The sequence below is a fragment of the Salvelinus fontinalis genome, chromosome 17, assembly GCF_029448725.1.
Source record: "Salvelinus fontinalis isolate EN_2023a chromosome 17, ASM2944872v1, whole genome shotgun sequence".
NCBI lineage: Eukaryota > Metazoa > Chordata > Actinopteri > Salmoniformes > Salmonidae > Salvelinus > Salvelinus fontinalis.
The window spans coordinates 39,274,427-39,294,144 of NC_074681.1; the positions used below are offsets into that span (position 1 = coordinate 39,274,427).

Sequence of the window (19,718 nt, forward strand, 5' to 3'; positions counted from 1 at the left end):
ATATCATTTGAAATTAAAAAAAAGGTTGCATTGGACCTTTAAGTAGCAATGCCGATGGAAGTGATGTCACGGCTGTAAAGTAAAGTTGCCAGTGAGAAAACATATATGTAGGCAGCACCTATTGCCAAAGGCATGTTCGAAGAAAACATTGTCAAGCTCCTCTTCAAAAAGCTTTGAAACTGTCATCCATTAATTTCCGTGTTCTTGTAGTTCATTATCACTCTTCAGCATTGATGAGGTTTTATGCCTACGGTTTCACATTTCTGTCTCTAACTGTGTGAGCGTCATCCAGAGAAATGTAGTAACCATGTATTGCTTAATCCTCCCCATCTCCCCTTACCCAGGTTTCCCCTTGCTTGACGGTCCCTCTCTGGCATAGGCACAGAACAGTCCACGGGTCCCACTTGTTGTTGAACCTGCCATGAGGTGCTGTACACATTCCTGCCTGCCACAGTCAGCTGTGTGTATTGTTACCCAGGTTCTATTTATAGGGACCGCGGATCCTCCCCTGTGTTTGTCTCTGCCTTGTGTGTGGTGGAGCGGGGAGCGGGGCGAGCAAGCCGCTGTTTGCCCAGGATTTGTGCTCTGCAGGCCCCACTGTTTGCCATGGAGGGAGTTCCCCCATTGTGCAGGTGCTGGAGGGAGTTTGGGCTGGCCTGGTAAGGGGGTGGAAGGTGGGGTGGGTTGGGGCGCGAGGCCCTGGAGTTGAGGTGCGTGCTGTACGGTGCAACCATAAGCCTGGCCTGAAGTATGTCAGGCAGACCCTTTCTGAAGGAATCCGCCTCACTGCCTCTGCCCTCAATCCATCCCTCTCGCCATGGGTGACAGTAGACTTGGTGACACAGTCTGTAAGGGAGGCCCTGTGTGACTATGCAAACATGGAGTGGAGGTTGGCAAACATAAACGAGTGTGTGTGTGTCTTGTTAGTTGATTAAGAATGTAAGACATGTAGTAAAAATTCTCAGGTTTATGGGACTCAGAGCATAAACAACTTGGGAGTCAGTCAGTGGGCGATCTGTTCTTATTTTTTCTAAGAACCTTGTTGTCAATACTGATTCACCGACAGGTCCCCAGATCCAAACACAAAACCAATTAAAATATGACAATTCCAGTGCGCCCTCTCTCCATGAACAAAACTATATTTGTAGCTTTGTGGAGGGGCAGGAAAAATCCCTGCACTCTCACAGCGTCAGTTCGCTCTGGTTTCACAAGGTTTTTGAAAGGCAGAGCAGCGTGGTGAATGTTTAGCCTCCAGTGCTTGTGTATTGTATAGTATTTCTGTAGTGTGCGGCAGAATAGACACAAGAGCGGCAAAGGTTGAACATTGGATACATTTTTTTTTGTCCTAAGTGTGTCTGATATCTCCTCAAAAATGATCGATGGGATAGCCAACAATATTTGGAGCTTCGGTAATAGTTGCAAAGTCACCACGTAATGACACGGAGCATGGAGTTGAAATGTTGCAAATGCGTTTATCCTCAGTTGCTGAGAAGTAGATTTTGACGCGCGCAGGGTCTCATCAATAGTCTTTGAACCTGAGGTATACGTGTGAAAAATAACAGGTACCAAAGACAAGAACGGCATCGAGTTCCAAGGTCTGAATGAGAGACACTAGAGACAACGTTTCTGTAACAAGGACATAGCCGGAATGCAGTTCAATCCCAAAAATCGAACGTGTATCTTGGAAATGTTATGTTTTTAAATTTTATTGTGGAATAACCCAGGAATAGCCTAAAGGTTATGAGCGTTCCTGGCGCGTTGTTTACTCATTTCTCAAATCAATGTTTGGAGGCAAGACTGAGCAAGTCCTAAAGGTAAGGGTGAACTTAATATACACGTTATATTGTTTTGTATGTTTATTTTTTTTTAATAAATGTCAATAACAATGAATGATACATAAGACGCCGAGTCTGTAACTTATCATACATGAACCCTCTCTCTCACACACACGCGCACAAAAAGCAAATAAAGTGTGTTCAAGTAATAACGTTTGTTTGAATTGATAAACCTTTATTTGATTGTTTGACATTTCTACAGATGTGCCCAACATTATATAATTAACGTAATGTTCCCACGAGATTTAAGTTAGACAAAATGTACTTGCAGTGCCTTTAATTTCAAATTTTGGTAATGTGCGTATTTATGTGTACTATTCAACTTTTTATGAAATTAAAATTATATTTATACACATTGTGTTCCTATGCAGGGTGAAACTGAAAGGATTTGGTGGAGAGGAGAAGAGAAAGGCTTGGCCGCATAGAGGGAGGCGCCTTTCGCGCTCTCCTGAAACCAAAGCCTTTGAATTGTTTTTTTTTGTTCACTTCAGGCAAAGAGGAGATAACCTGAAAAGTTGGACGCTTGAGAATGATGTGCATTTAAAGGATATCATTGTGTGGATTTTCACCGCCAAGACATGCTCCACAGCCGACCAGGAGCACGCTGGGGAAAAGGGTCTGACCTCTCCGGCGTGCGCTCAGACTGGACTAATACGCATGGGATAGTCGGTAACTCACAATTTTCCTTTGAATTCTACAAAAAAAAAAAAAAAATGTTTGAATAGGAAATAATGAATTTAGACTACATGAGGTATTTAATTTATTTAAAACTGTGATTTTTGATAAATTGATTCAATACCTATTCGTTTACTTGCGCGTTATGGTACATTGCTGCTATGAAAGCCACATTCCTTACCTGTCATTAGTCATTCCCCTTCTCTTAGTATTTGCTATGCCAACAATTAAATGGCTGGTTTGATGTCAAAGGCTTTCTTTTCACATCAGCTGCTTTTGTCATGTAAAACTCTCTTTGATCACACCTGTCACCTGTTCTGGCCTGACTTGTTGAGTCACCAGATTTTTTTTACGCAGACCTATTGGGAGTATTTTTGTCATAAATGTTGATTCTGCCTCTGTAAACTGATTGAACACTATCGTTATATTAATAATACAGCCTTTATAACCTTTCTGATTCAAAGCAGTCCTAAAAAGCTTATTCTGTGTGTAAATTGAACCTGCCCAATGTAGATTGGCTACAATATAGGTTATCCTTGACCTGTTCTTGTGCCAATTCCCTGGTAATCTCTTACTCTGAGGAAACAGTGGCAGCTAGGAAGTCTTAGTGTGTGACCCTCTCCAAGGGTGGGCTGCAATCTGAATATCAAAGCATTGTTCACACACGTGCTAATGTTCAGCGTGTACCCCCCTCAAAGCATGCATACAACCTCACACGTACAGGCGTATCCATTTCCCCTGATTTCCATTGCCTCCCAGGTGCTAGAGACTTTTTGGGGTCATTTAGCAGACACTCTTATCCAGAGCAACTTACAGAAGCAATTAGGATTAAGTGCCTTCCTCACGGCCACATCGCCAGATTTTTCACATTGTCAGCTCATAGATTCGATCCAGTGACCTTTCAGTTACTGGCCCAACGCTCTAACCGCTAGGCTACCTACAGTATTAGTCTGCTTTCTTAGTTGACTTTATACTCACCTCTAATGGGAAGGCTGATGCAGTGGCGGCTTTAGTCTCAGTGTTTCGTCGGGCACTTACTGGACATCTAGTATCCCAGGAGCACAGTGTAGATTGGGGAGGTCAGGGAACTGGGCCAAATTGTATAAGTTTGAAGATGAATTTCAAACTCAAGGTGGCTCATACTGTTAGCTACTCTGTAGTCTGTAGGGAAATCAAGTCCCCACAGAATGAAACATGTCAATCCACCAGCATTGATACGAGTTGCAGAAAGCAAACCAGGAATCAGCAAAAGAGCAGAAAGATGATATTGTCCAACCTTCAACAATAAGGGCTCTGCTTTTATCCGCAAGCAATGTTTGTGCGTGCATGTGTGCAGTGAGGCACTAAATAGCTCTCTTGAGTTGATTTAGGACTGTCCATTTACTTTGCTATTTCACTTCCAGGTAGTATTGTGTGTGTGTGTGTGTGTGTGTGTGTGTGTGTGTGTGTGTGTGTGTGTGTGTGTGTGTGTGTGTGTGTGTGTGTGTGTGTGTGTGTGTGTGTGTGTGTGTGTGTGTGTGTGTGTGTGTGTGTGTGTGTGTGTGTGTGAGAGAGAGAGAGAGAGAGGTACCTGAGGTATCTCACATTCTCCTGTGATCCTTGCACTGGTTCCACTTTCCCGGGTCAAAGGTCATGGAGGTCTGCAGCCCGGTTAGGGATCAGATCAACTGGACACTCTTTTACCCTTTTCCTACAACCCCCCTGTGTGTGGCCTGCATGGTCTGTTTAAACAGGCTTGTACTTTATGGGAATGAGAGGGTGTTTTTTTGGTCTGGAGGTGTATTTCACTACATGCTCTCATGTCTTCTTCACTTCTCTTTCATTGTTTCATCTTAACATCCATCTGTATCGCCTCTGGGAGGCAGTTGGTTCCATATCAACATTAAATGCATCAACGTGTTGTATATTTCTTATTACCTGCAAGTAGCTAAGCTCAAGTGTTGTTAAAGTTCTACACCCTCCCCCTAGTGGTAAGCAAATATTAGATCACTTGAAAATGTACAGTGCTTTCAGAAAGTATTCACACCCATTGACTTTTCCTACATTTTCTTGTGTTACAGCCTGTATTTAAAATGTATTACATTTATATTTTGGGGGTCACTGGCCTACACACAATATCCCATAATGTCAGAGTGGAATTATGTTTTTCATTTTTTTAAACAAATGAATTAACAATTAAAAGCTGAAATATCTTGATTATTCAACTTCTTTGTTATGGCAAGCCTAAATAAGTTCAGTAGTAAAAATGTCCTTAACACGTCCCATAATACGTTGCATGGACTCAATCGGTGTGCAATAATAGTGTTTAACATGATTTTTGAATGACTACATCATCTCTGTGCTCCACACATACAATTATCTGTAAGGTTCCAAAGTCAAGCAGGGAATTTCAAACACAGATTCCACCACAAAGACCAGAGAGGTTTTCCAATGCCTCACAAAGAAGGGTTGGTAGGTGGGTATAAAAAACTGACATTGAATATCCCTTTGAGCATGGTGAAGTTATTCATTACACCCAGTCACTACAAAGATACAGGCGTCCTTCCTCAGTTGCCGGAGAGGAAGGAAACGGCTCAGGGGTTTCACCATGAGGCCAATGGTGACTTTAAAACAATTACAGAGTTTAATGGCTGTGATAAGAGAGAACTGAGGATGGATCAACAACATTGTAGTTACTCCACAATACTAATCCAATACAACACATTACTGAGTACCACGCTCCATATTTTCAGCATAGTGGTGGCTGTGTCATATTATGGGTATGCTTGTAATTGTTAAGGACTGGAGAGTTTTTCAGGATAAAAATTAAACTGAATGGAGCTAAGCACAGGCAAAATCCTAGAGGAAAGCCTGGTTCAGTCTGCTTTCCACCAGACACTGGGAAATGAATTCACCTTTCAGCATGACAATAACCTAAAACACATGGCCAAATCTATACTGCTGTTGCTTACCAAGAAGACTTCCATTCAGCCACAAGAGCATTAGTGAGGTTGGGCAATGACGTTGGGCGAGTAGGCCCGCAGTTGGCGTTCCAATTCATCCCAAAGGTGATCGATGGGGTTGAGGTCAGGGCTTTGTGGAAGCCATTCAAGTTCTTCCACACCGATCTCAACCAAACCATTTCTGTATGGACCTCGCTTTGTGCACAGCGGAATTGTCTTTAAAAATATATATATATATTTACCCCTTTTTCGTGGTATCCAATTGGTAGTAGTTACAGTCTTGTCTCATCGCTGCAACTCCCGTACGGACTCGGGAGAGGCGAAGGTCGAGAGCTATGCGTCGTCTGGAACATAACCCAACCTAGCCACACTGCTTCTTGACACAACGCACATCCAACCCAGGAGCCAGCCACACCAACGTGTCGGAGGAAACACCGTACACCTGGCGACCTGGTCAGCGTGCACTGCGCCCGGCCCGCCACAGGAGTCGCTAGTGCGCTATGAGAACAGGATATCCCTGCCAGCCAAACCCTCCCTAACCCGGACAACGCTGGGCCAATTGTGCATCGCCCCATGGACCTCCCTGTCGCGGCCGGCTGGAACTAAGGGTTCTAGACTGAACCATGAAAAACAGCCCCAGACCATTATTCCTCATAGACCAAACGTTACAGTTGGCACTATGCATTGGGGCAGGTAGCGTTCTCCTGGCATCCGCCAAACCCAGAATAGTCCGTCAGACTGCCAGATGGTGAAGCGTGATTCATCTCTCCAGGGAACGCGTTTCCACTGCTCCAGAGTCCAACGGCGTCAAGTTTTACATCACTCCACCTGGCACTTGGTGCACAAAGCGACAATGCCCCCGTGCACAAAGCAAGGTCCATACAGAAATGGTTTGGTCAAGATAGGTGTGGAAGAACTTGCCTGGCTTGCACAGAGCCCTGACCTCAACCCCATCGATCACCTTTGGGATGAATTGGAACCACTCCAGCCGACGCTTGGTATTGTGCATGGTAATCTGAGACTTGTTTCCATGGCTGCTCGGCCATGGAAACCCATTTCATGAAACTCCTGATGAACAGTTCTTGTGCTGACGTTGTTTCCAGAGGCAGTTTGGAACTCGGTAGTGAGTGTTGCAACCGAAGACAGATGATTTTTACCCGCTTCAGCACTCAGCGGACCCGTTTTGTGAGCTTGTGTGGCCTACCACTTCACAGCTGAGCCGTTGTTGCTCCTAGACGTTTTCACTTCACAATAACAGCACTTACAGTTGACCGGGACAGCTCTAGCAGGCCAGAAATTTGACAAACTGACTTGGAAAGGTGGCATCCTATGACGGTGCCATGTTTAAAGTCACTGAGCTCTTCAGTAAGGCCATCCTACTGCCAATATTTGGTCTATGGAGATTGTATGGCTGTGTGCGCGATTGTTTTGGACCTGTCAGCAACGGGTGTGGCTGAGATAGCCAAATCCACTAATTTGAAGGGGTGTCCACATACTTTTGTATATATAGTGTATATAGTTCATTTTCAATACATTTGCAAACATTTCTAAAACATGTTTTCACTTCGTCATTATGCAGTATTATGTGTAAGTCTGTGAGAAAAATAATACATTTAATCCATTTTGAATTCAGAATTTCTGTAAGGTCTATACTAAATCCACTGTAATAGAGTTCTATGTAGAAGTCAACACAGGGAAGGTTTGTCTGGCTTGCCTTGTTTGTGAGAGTGTGTAAGTAATGAGAGAGATTGGTTATGCAACCCGGAGTGCCACAGGGCAACCTACCTCAATCTGGAATTGTTTAACGAACTCACTGAGCTACAATACATCTTCTGGGGTAAAGTGAAGGGGGCATGATCTGACCAAAATAAATTTTGATTTTTTTTGTAAACGCTCGACATTTCTGTCTTACTTTCTTTCAGTTGGGACATACTGCTAAGTATACCAGTATTATACCTGTGTTATTGCACTTAATGTCTATTGCTGATTTGTCGTCGAGCACTTTGGCTCTTCAAACAGACTTAAATTTAGAACAAAGCGATAGTTACCACAGTTCAAAACACTGATGAAACACGTAGCAAAACTCCTGTTTTTATCGCAAGATCTCACTCTTACAAATTTGCTCTTGAATTCGGAAGAATGTTAACTAGCAGTGTTTGCACTGCAGTGTTTGTGGCTGCGAGCACTTTTTTGATACAATAAGCTGTATTCTCCCGAAATTGCCGGGTCAGCTTCATTCATCATGGTGTCATGGGCTCCTTTGAACTACCGGGCCAGCAGGTCATTACCAGAGCCCGTCTGGGGTTCAAGACAAGCGGGCGACACGGAAACGCTCTGCAGGGCGTTTGTTCATCCAGATGCAGTGACGCATTAATGGCCAGCTTTCCCTGGGTCTGGACCACACTCAACTTAATTAGACGAAATGAGACATGGGATGTTGAGGGAAAGGGGAGAGGAGGTTTGGTGGGGTAGGGGTGGGGGGGGGGGGGGGGGGGGGGGGGTCCACACAAGGATAGTAAAACAAGGACAATTCGGATAATTAGGGACATTTCGCCGGTCCCTAGGTTTAGGGTTGGGGTTACAATTAGGGTTAGGGTTTTGAGGTTGTGGGTTAGGTTTCGGGTTAGATTTAGGGTTAGGGTTAAGGTCAGGGTTAGGTTAAGGGTTAGGGTTAGGGAAAATATGATTTTGAATGAGAATCAATTTCATTGGTCCCCACAAGGATAGTAAAACAAATGTGTTTGTGTGTTTTAAAAAGAGATGATGACATATTGAGGACAGTTATGTTTTTGCTTTTCTTTTTTTTTTGTAGATCTCTCTCCATATATTGTCTCCAACATTTTCCTCCTTTTTCATTCTCCCACTCTCCCACTCTCACTCTCCAACAGATTGTAGCGCTCACAAAACCTGTCATCTGAAATCCTATCCTCTATCGCTGCCATAACACAACTTAATGTTTTCCCATTTAAGGTGAGGTTCACCCAAGTGTTCTTTTTCTGTGACTCCCTCTTAAACGGCATTAATCAGCTTGGAATTTGGGATCTTATAGGGACTAGGGAGTGTGCTAGCAAGAAACAAAGGCAGAACCATTACATGCAGTGTCTTGGTCATATGAAGTTGTAGTCCATTATTGGTTGCGATGAGGTATCTCCAGAAAACTGTCTGTGAAGGCAGTTGTTTCCATTCCCACAAAGCACAAAGTTCAAATCAATTGAACATTCCAATGACCCAGTGGCTGACTTAGTAGAAAAAAAGGCAGACATTGCTTTTCACATGGAAAACCCCACAGTAGTACATTTCTTTCAGTTAGAATAGAGCCCCACAGTGGAGGTGTTATAATACCCAACGAGGAAATGGTTCCAATTCTTTTTCCGCCATTCATTTTTCCCATAGGGGATTTTAGAAACACTTAAAATAAGGGCTGTTTTTTTGTGTAGGCTTACACTGGCGTGACGTTTTGATAACCATCTAAATCTCTCTCGGACCACATGACTTTTATCAATATAGTCGGCTCTGTTTAATTAGCATCAAAGTAGACATCATATAAGACTACAAATCCCTACAAGCTCCTGCTTGTCATTTATCGCTGACACCTTTGCTAACAGGTATAGCGTAAATTAAGAATTTGCCCTAGAGAGTTCACAGAATTGTAAATTAAAGTAAATGTTGCCAATTTATTCATCACTAAATGTAGTTAACAGATTGTTAATCCAGAGATTCTTACCTTTGCCTCGATTCGGCAGTCTCATCCAGAGCATCACAGAATTTGTAGTTCTGTATGATAGCCACATTAGCAGCTAAATAGCATTTCATTTTTGGGGGGATAAATACAGGCAAATATATTGATAAAAGTCACCTTGTCCGAGAGAGATTTACACGGTTATCGAAACATCACGCCAGGGTAGGCCTAAACAAAACACAGCCCTTATTTTAAGTGTCTAAAATCCCCTATGGGAAAAATGAGTGGTGGAAAAATGATTGGGACAATTTCCCGGTTTGACCGCTAGGTTTTATGGGTATTAAGACTCATACTGTGGTACTCTATAGAGCCAAGCAAACTGACCAAAGAACCAATCAGAGCAGTGGGAGTGGATTAGTGCCATTGAGGTTAAGGTTAGGGGTGATATGTCTCATGTCCTTCTGGAGGATACATTTTAACGCCCACCCCTGGACCCTGTTCCTTATAATAAGAGGCTGGAGAGTATGATTTCCCACTCCACAGCATCTCTGAGAGGGACAGGGGTTTAGGCAGGAGGGTGAGGGTACTAATCCACCCGTGCTACTTCAAACACTTGTTTCCCCAGTAAAAACACCATTACCTGGGTTTCTCTGAACCTTTCTAGAGCTCTCCTCCACGGTGAGAGGATGCTAACCTTGGGGCCATGGAGGTAAATCACTGCTCACTTAGACCTGAATTCTATCTTCAGATCTGTGTGCGGAACCCAAGTTTTTGCACAGATCTTCCATTGACATCAAGGGTGGCAGGTAGCCTAGTGGTTAGAGCGTTGGGCCAGAAGGTTGCTAGATCAAATCCCTGAGCTGATAAGGTAGAAATCTGTTGTTCTGCTCTTGAACAAGGCAGTTAACCCCACTGTTCCTAGGCTGTCATTGTAAGTAAGAACTTGTTCTTAACTGACTTGCCCAGTTAAATAAAGGTTAAATAAATGATTTATGAGAAAGTCCAAGTTAAGTGCACACATCTCAAGTAAGGATTCTGCCCTTAGGTTATAGTTTTATCACCAGGCAACCACTTTGTTTGGTTCTAACCAGCACCACTGATTGCAACCAGCTTACTCTGTCTACCCTTAAGGACTAATTGAGGTTCCGTTGTACCGCTTCCTCTTTCGTATCCAGAGCCACTATGAGCTAAACACTGATATTGGCCCTTGTTCTCTCATCTTAACAATGACCCTGCACTGGTATATCCTAATCCCATATCTGCTTGTGCTGTCTTGTTAATGTCTAGCATGACAATGAATGTGACAATGTGGCATGACACTGACCATAGGAGTTGGCAAGACAGGACCAACAGATCTTGGACCAGGCTGAGCCTATTCAGCTTGACTAAGCACTTCTGTATGATTTCTTAGTATGACCGAAAGCACAGATCAGTACTATCTTATTAGCCTGTCTTTGATCTGTAACGGCTATTCTGTTGTGTGTCAGTATCTTTGTGTGATGCACCTGAGAAACACAACCCCCATGTATGTATGAATCTGTCAAGACTGTCCCTGTCTTCAGTAGAAGACTCTCAAGCAACTCTTTAGTGCAAGAAACGCACTGGCATCTAGCTAGCATCTCCTTCAGGGATAGTCTGCCCAGGGAAGTGTTGTCCACACCTTCTGATTGCCACTTCTGACTGGGGTTATCCGAGCCGCAAACATCCCCAGCTATCTGTTTCTCATTTTGGCAGCGTTCTGTGGATTTTCCACCGGTGACAGCTCGGCTAAAGAGTGGAAACTGGCACTAACGAGTAATTACCTCTTCTCCTCTCCAGACTGGAAGGGATTAGGGGATTATGCAGCGTATTCAGGCCCTCTGGTTCTGTCGCTGCTGACTGCAGTCTAGTCTAGCAGCAGTTTGAAGGGCACATCTGGCGCAGCAGTGCAATCAGTGTGGTGAGAGTAGTAGGGGGGAATCGAACCCAAACCTGACATTCTAACACGTAAGGACATACAAGTACAAGACTGGGTGGGGTTTGTGGGTTTACTACCAGCACAGTCTAAAAACTGAAAAGCAAACAAACACGTAGTAAACTGCCAGACGTACAAATTGTCTGTTCTGACTGGACGTGTACTGTACATATCAGAACAGGTTTGCACAGGAACCAGAAGGAATAGTGAACACGTGTGCCGTGTACAGTATATCATCATATGTGTTATGGGAGTTTGTGTACCCCCCCAGATAAAAGTGTGTCTGGTAATGATCAGGCAAGGACCCGGCGGCGGTGGCTAGTACTCTGCATCTCCTCTTCTCCTCTTTCTCCCCAGGTGTCTTTTATTGCGGGGGTGATTTAGTGAGGTCCTTTCCATACCCCCATGCCGGCAGGGCTCTGTCTATGACAGGTAGAGCTGGCGGATAGAACACCTCTAATGGGGCATCATTATAGGAGAGGGTTCTGTTCTGGAGAGATGGGATGTGGGCTGTTAAAGGGGGAGTTCAAGATTTTACAACTTGATGTTAGATGGTTCCTCACCTCGTAAGTACGTTTTTTGGCCAGGAGAAACTGTAATCCATGGTTCGGTTTCCTAGCAGCCGCGACAAACTTAAACTTTAGCCACCTCTAGCTAAAATCAATGGAAGTGATGATTTATAGTTTCTCCTGGCCCACATACTACTCCAGCTATTTTTTTTAACTTCCTGTTGAAAAACAATAACCCACATAAAAATACAGTAATGTACACACAAGTGACAGTAAAAACAAAAGGTTTGCGCCCTCCGATGTCACCAGCCTCCCCCCTTGCTTGTGTGAACAATAGAGCAGCAATAGAGAACTAAAGAGGGCCCCCCCCCCCCCCCCCACACACACACACACACACACTTGTACCATGTTATGAGGATTTATTTTTTTATTTTTTTATTTTTATTTAACCTTTATTTAACCAGGTAGGCAAATTGAGAACACGTTCTCATTTACAATTGCGACCTGGCCAAGATAAAGCAAAGCAGTTCGACACATACAACAACACATAGTTACACATGGAGTAAAACAAACATATAGTCAATAATACAGTGAAAAAAAATAAAAAATAATAAGTCTATATACAATGTGAGCAAGTGAGGTGAGATAAGGGAGGTGAAGGCAAACAAATATATGTATAAATAAATAAAAATATAAAAGGCCATGGAGGCGAAGTGAGTACAACACAGCAAGTCAAATAGAAACTAAAAAAAACACTGGAATTTTTGGTTTGCAGTGGAAGAAAGTGCAAAGTAGAGACAGAAATAATGGGGTGCAAAGGAGCAAAATAAATTAATAAATAAATACAGTAGGTAAAGAGGTAGTTGTTTGGGCTAAAAGGATGCCTGGACCACTTATTGAGATTTGCCTTTTGTTAAGTAAATGAGGTGATAAATGAGGTGAAAAGGACACTGGAGTGCAACTTGAATTCGTAAAATCCTGAACTTCCCCTTTAAAGTGGGACAGAACACAGGAGGGAATCCCAGCCTAGCTTGCGCTACGCTTCTATGAGAGCTTTCACACATGTAGAATACAGAATGATGTACAGTGCCTTCAGAAAGTATTTATACACCTTGACTTATTCCACATTTTGTTGTGTTACAGCCTGAATTGAAATGGATTAAATATATTTTTTTCCTCACCCATCTTCACAAAATACCCCATAATGACAAAGTGAAAACATGTGTTTAGATATTTTTTACAAATTTATTGAAAATGAAATACAGAAATATCTCATTTATATAACATTCACCCCCCTGAGTGAATACTTTGTAGAAGCACCTTTGGCAGCAATTACAGCTGCAAATCTTTCTGGGTAAGTCTCAATGAGCTTTCCACATCTGGATTGTGCAACATTTGACAGCTATTCTTTTCAGCTCTGTCAAATTGGTTGTTGATCGTTGCTAGACAACCATTTTCAGGTCTTGCCATAGATGTTCAAGTAGATTTAAGTCAAAACTGTAACTACGCCAGTCAGGAACATTCAATGTCATCTTGGTAAGCATTTCCAGTGCATATTTTGCCTGGTGTTTTAGGTTATTGTCATGCTGAAAGGTGGATTCGTCTCCCAGAGTCTGTTGGAAAAGAGGCTGAACAAAGTTTTCCTCTAGGATTTTGCCTACGCTTAGCTCCATTCAGTTTATTGTTTGTCCTGAAAAACTCCCCAGTCTTAATGATTACAAGCATAACTATAACATAATGCAGCCACCACTATGCTTGAAAATATGGAGAGTGGTACTCAGTAATGTGTTGTATTGGATTTGCCCCAAACATAGCACTTTGTGTTCAGGACACAAAGTGAATTACTTTGCCACATTATTTGCTGTATTACTTTAGTGTCTTGTTACAAACAGGATGCATATTTCTGGAATATTTTTTATAGTGTACAAGCTTTCTTATTTTCTCTCTGTCAATTTTGCTAGTATTGTGGATTAACTACAGTGCTGTTGATCCATCCTCAGTTTTCTCCTCTCACAGTCATTAAACTCTGTAACTGTTTTAAAGTTACCATTTACCTCATGATGAAATCCCTGAGCGGTTTCCTTCCTCTCCGGCAACTGAGTTAGGAAGAACACCTGTATCTTTGTAGTGACTGGGTGTATTGATACACCATCCAAAGTGTAATTAATAACATCACCATGCTCAAAGGGATATTCAATTTCAGCTTCCTTTTTTCTACCCATCTACGAATAGGTGCCCTTTGTGAGGCGTTGGAAAACCTCCCTGGTCTTTATGGTTGAATCTTTGTTTAAAATTCATGTTAAACACTATTATTTCACACACAGTGAGTCCATGCAACTTATTGTGTGATTTGTTAAGCACATTTTTACTCCTGAATTTATTTTGGCTTGCCATAAGAAAGGGGTTGAATAGTTATTGACTCAAGACATTTCAGCTACTCATTTTAAATTCAGGCTGTAACACAACTAAGAAGCCACTTTAACCGTATAGCTAGCTACCCAACTCGGTGATGATAAGGTGAAACGCGTTTATGTTCAACCAATGTCATTCGTCCATATATTAGTTTTGGGCACAAGCCCTGTGCAAATATCAATTAACATGTCATTATTGATTGTTTAATAAAACAGTTTTTAAGAAGGAGAGCTTACATTATTCCCCCAATATCAGTGCAAATGTATCCTTACTCAGAACAGATGTACAATTCAATGGCCTGTATAAGTAATAGGTGGGCACTGTACCAACAACACAAATATAAGGTGACAACCAATCGACTCTCCTATTGCACTTTTGCAGATGAACAGGCTGCTGACCATATCAAAGCCCTTGAGGCACATCACACAAACATACATTCACACACAACTCTCCCGCCCTCACACACACACACACACACACACACACACACACACACACACACACACACACACACACACACACACACACACACACACACACACACACACACACACACACACACACACACACACACACACACACACACACACACACACACACACACACACACACACCATGAGCACAGGCTCCGAAGCTCTGGAGGTCTTCAGGACTCAGCAGCCCACCTCCACCTTCTACCCTGAGGGGCTGGAGGTATTGGACTGTAAACAGCTCCAGAGTGGTGGGGTGAAGTGAGCCGGCCAGACAGGCCCACATAGACACCCAGCGTACAGGGCTAAAGGAGGCTAAACGCTCCCAGCTGTGGCATTAAGGACTCAGTACAAGGCCTCTCAAGGGACCGAGAGGGGATCTGTTGAAAAAGCCCCTTTAACCTCTCTCTCTTAATGGCCAGCTTTTAAATCAGGTTAGGGGAGAGGGAGTTGGCGAGTTTGCTGCCTGGTTTTGGATTGCAGTCTCTCTTGGTCTCTCTCCTCCGACACACACATGCGGGTGCGCACACACACACACGCACTCACACACACACACACACACACACACACACACACACACACACACACACACACACACACACACACACACACACACACACACACACACACACACACACACACACACACACACACACACACACACACACACACACACACACACACATTTATCTCTGCTTTTCAGGTTCCATTGTGTAAGAGATTAATGTCTGCTTTCTCCCTGGGCCTGATTTGACCTATTATTTCTCAGTAACTATATTGATATAGTCAAGCTTCTGTAATCTTCGGCAGCATAGCCGGTGATGCATACACAGATCCTATCGTAACCTTTGCACTGTAATCTTCTCAGTCCTCCATCATCCTGAGTAAAGATAGCATCACAATGATTGTCTAGGAATTGGCACCCTATTCCTCCATATAGTGCATTTCTTTTGACCAGAGTCCTATGGGCCCTGGCCTAAAGTAGTGCACTATAAAGGGAACAGGGTGCCATTTGGGACGCAGCCTGAGGGTTGAATTTAGAAACACTGAAGAGCAGCAGAGTTTACATACCTTACCGTGGACCTTCACGTCCCGCTCTAGTTCAGCTACCAGGCTATCGCGTCTCTCTGGTGGATGATAGATGACTGTTTATGTATCTTATATAGGCCTATGCTCGTTTTTACAGAATCTGCTGTACCATCACCGTATGCTGTGTCAATGTTTTTGGTGAGCTGGATTTCATTTCGCCATAACATCTGTCGATGTCGAAACCAACCAAGTTTGACTGGGTTCATCGTATAGGCTTTAACATTTCCAGAAGAGATCGAATTCTCTTGAGACACGGTGTTGTTTCTAGTCAATCCCTCCACATATGCACGTATCCTAAGGTGTTACTTTCATGGCACGTCAGCTGGGATACGTATGGAGAGCTGAGAGACAGGACCAGTAGCAGGATGTGGACAGATAAGCCCCCAGCTGCTCAATGAGAGTAGTGCAGGGTGCTGAATCCATGCCTAATCTCTGGCGCAATTCCGTGTGCTTTTAGTTCTTGTATTCCTAGATGAGTCCACGACGAATAAATGGCAACTCATCTCTTTGGAGAGAGATAGAATCACTTGTTTCTGTTGCGGTTCTGAGCCCAATTGATTAAATGAACGCTCCGTTGTTCTAGCAGCAGGTGCTTCACTGTGTTAACAAGTTAAGTGGAGCAAACGCCCGTTTGTTTTCAATTAGCAGACACTTGTCCAGAGCGACTTACAGGAGAAATTAGGGTTAAATGCCTTGCTCAAGGGCACATTAACCAAGTGTATACCTAGTCGGCTCAGGGACTTGAACCAGCAACCTTTCAGTAACTGGTCCAATGCTCATAAACCGCTACGCTATCTGTGAATCTGATCTGCTCTGTTAGCTCTATTTACTTGTTTGTTTACTATTAACCTCAAAGTTGTTGCCGAAACTGGTGATCGAACCAGGAACCTTTCGCGAATGTTCTAAACCCCAGTCAAATGTTGTGTTTGAGCCTTTTTAGGGTTCTTTACAGGAAAAACCCCTGAGTGGGGCATGTGGTGCTGCCATTGACATACAGCTAACCCGGTCACACTGCACACCTCGTATGTAAACATCTGCGACGCTCGCACCCCTTATCACCACCTCCTCATCTCTGTGGTTTCCCCCGGTGCCCCTTCTACAGAACCAGCCCTACCTCCTCCTAAATAAAGAATGCCTTTGACAGGTATCTGACTGAAGGTAGCCTTTGTCGCTGGACAGGAGCTGTTGTGTGGCTGTATGTACAGACAAGCCGACACTAGCCGCACTACCCGGGCAGCAAACACTAGCCTTTTTTACCTCAGTAACAATAAACATATCCTTCGCATTGAGGACGTGATTGATGTGACACGTCGGGTTGTTTAAGGGTTGAAAGGGTGTTTTTGTACAGTATTGGTTAATATGGATACGTTATCGCAGGCCACATCATGTTGTGCAGTTAGTTTATGTTATTTTTTTCAGAGTGCGTTCTTGAGATTGGGACAATTGACAGAGCGAGGCCTTGTTCTGCTTTCCCTCCAGGTGGACCAAGATGGAGGACGAGGAGGAGAGACAGACCGGGGGTTACCGCAATGCCGTCAGCAGGCGCCCCTTACCACCTGAGTAACTGGACGGTGAGTGACTCGTTCTGCTTACTGGTGACTTATTATCTTTACCATCATTATCATCATCTTCGTAATCACCACTATTATCATCAACTATCAAAATCATCTCATCATCTCATCATCATCCTCCTTATTATAGTTGTCATGCTGTTGGCTGTGTTGTTTCTCTGCTCTGTGGACCATCTCCCATTAACTACTGTCCGATTTTGTAGGTGATGCTGTGGGTGGTGGTCTCTTTGCTGCCCCTGGTGGAGGGGGCCCGTATTGGCACTGGTTTGGGGGCAGACTCTGTCCAGGTTGTGGGACTGGTGGGAGGGATGTGGGAGAGGCAGCTCCCAGACTCACTACCTGAGGTGGGTGAGCAACAAGAGGAGGAGAGTGACCCGTACTCCCCCTGGCATGGCCTCTCCGGTAAGAGTGGAACCAGGAAGTGTTTTTAGAATCTCTGTTTTCTACATCACTTGTTAATCCAGCATGATGTTCTCCATGAATAGGGAAGAGTAAAAGAAGGGTGTGCAATAAGATTATAGAGTACAAGCCACTGATCTTCTCTCTCTCGCTCGCTCTCTGGCTCTCTCTCTTTCAGACCCCTCTGTGATGGACGAAGCAGACGACCACCCCAGTGGCCGGTGGGTGGGACGTTCCCCCCGCAACTCTGACCCCTCAGACGCCGAACCAAAAGGCTTGGCCAAGAAAAAGAAGAAGAGGAGGAAGAAAGAGAAAGAGAGGGACAGAAAGGGCAAAGGAAAGGGAAAGGGCAGGCAGCCCCAGCAGAGCAGCCCAGACTGCAGGGTGGAGAAACGAGAGATGCGGGTGCGGGACTTGGGCCTGGGCTTCGACTCGGACGAGATTGTCCTCTTCAAGTTTTGCGTGGGCTCCTGCCAGTCATCCAGGACCAACTACGACCTGGCTCTATGGTCCCTGATGGAGAATGGGTCCCTGCCGCGGAGGACCTCCCGGCGGGTCAGTGCCCACCCCTGCTGCCGGCCTGACCGCTACGAGCCAGTGTCCTTCATGGACGCCCACACCACGTGGCAGACCATCCAGTCACTGTCGGCGGCCAGCTGCATGTGTATGGGCTGAGGGAGCCAGCCAAGAGGAGGATGAATAGGGCAGGGTGGCAACTGGCTGTCACTCAGCCCTGCCTGATAATATACAGATGGTGGCTCGCCGTTGAGTCTGGGTCTAGGGAGAGCCTCTGGGTTCTGGGAGGGCAGAGGTAGTCGCTCCGAAAACATATGCAACAGGGCTGGTCCCCAGTACAAAGCAGGATGGAGATTCTGTAGAGGGTCTATGATGGTGGAGTGAGGCCACGCCTCTTCCTGTTGTACATTTTCTGCTGAGGATAAAGTGGATCTGGTTGCAATGATAGACTGCCATGACCGATTGGCAAGACAGTCTCTGGGAACAGTTTTTAAGAAGATGGTGACCACACAATGGTAGGATCTCAATATTCACAGCAGTTGGGATATGTGTAAGACTGACCTGGAGTACTGATTAAAATATTGACTCAAAGGTCAAAACGAGGACCATATCTAATTGCATTTCTCCACAGATAGACAGGCTCAAAACAGGGATTTTCCGTAACTACATTTTTTCAATGTTCTCTTGAGTTGTACGAAATGGATGCCATGCATCTCTTTGCGTTACCGCATTATAGTCAACATATTTATTACAGCTAAGTTATTTATTTATTGTCATTTCATATGAGGTCCTTTTTATGGACTGTAGATTTATATTTATTGTCATGATCACATATACCGGGGGGTTTGTGTTGTTGGATCCTTTGACTTTGAATTGTTTGATTTTTGGGGATTTTGAAACATCAAAAAGATCAGAACAAGTGGGCAAGGATCTCAACATGCAGTATGTCTCATTTCACACAAAGGAAGGATATAGTCTTGTGGCTGAAAACCTAACCAGGTTACAAGCTTAGTTTCGTTTTTTTATTGTTGTTTCAGTATTTCAGAACAATTACAGTCAATATTATTATTATTATTGAAATGGTTTCCTTTATTTTTGTACAACAATGACATTATTCTGTGTAGGAATAAAGTATTTCTAGATATACTGTGGATTGCTTATTATTTCTAAGATTCACCCTCACCTCCCCTCTGCTTGGTTGCAAGTTGGGAGTCCTAGAGTAGATCACACCCTCATATGATCTTTCAGATCAATGCTGAATTAGAGGTGATGGTTGCAAATTAAGAGCTGGATTCAATCTGTATCACGGAAGATCCGCATAAAAATGTTTTCGAATGAGCCGACATATGTAGTGTTTAACGTGAATGCAGTCTTTGCAAAAACGGGTACATTGTCTTTAAATTTCAAGAGGTATAATCTTCCGCTATACCTCTGCAATACGGATTGAATCCATCCCTAACACTATTGTAAATGTACCCATGGTAGTAGACCAAGCAAACTGCAAAACGTACTTGAAAAATAATTGGCTTGTTAAAGGCTGTCACACATGCTAGATTTTTAAGGCAATTTTCAAGAGGTCAAATCTGGTGAAAATTGACATAATGGAAATAGTGATACATTTAGGTCACATATCCTGAAATTATTTTAAAAAATGGAGGGGATTATCA

At 43.7% G+C, this 19,718-nt stretch overlaps 1 protein-coding gene across 1 annotated transcript; it reads left to right on the forward strand.

Moving 5' to 3' along the window:
- Window positions 1–658: 658 nt before the first annotated feature.
- On the forward strand, window positions 659–19,195 carry LOC129814339 (artemin-like). Its single transcript, XM_055867414.1, has 4 exons — window positions 659–2,504; window positions 17,045–17,136; window positions 17,340–17,538; window positions 17,714–19,195. Exons 1-4 carry the CDS (start codon window positions 2,414–2,416, stop codon window positions 18,208–18,210), a joined length of 879 nt encoding a protein of 292 aa, XP_055723389.1. The 5' UTR covers window positions 659–2,413; the 3' UTR covers window positions 18,211–19,195.
- Window positions 19,196–19,718: the final 523 nt, after the last annotated feature.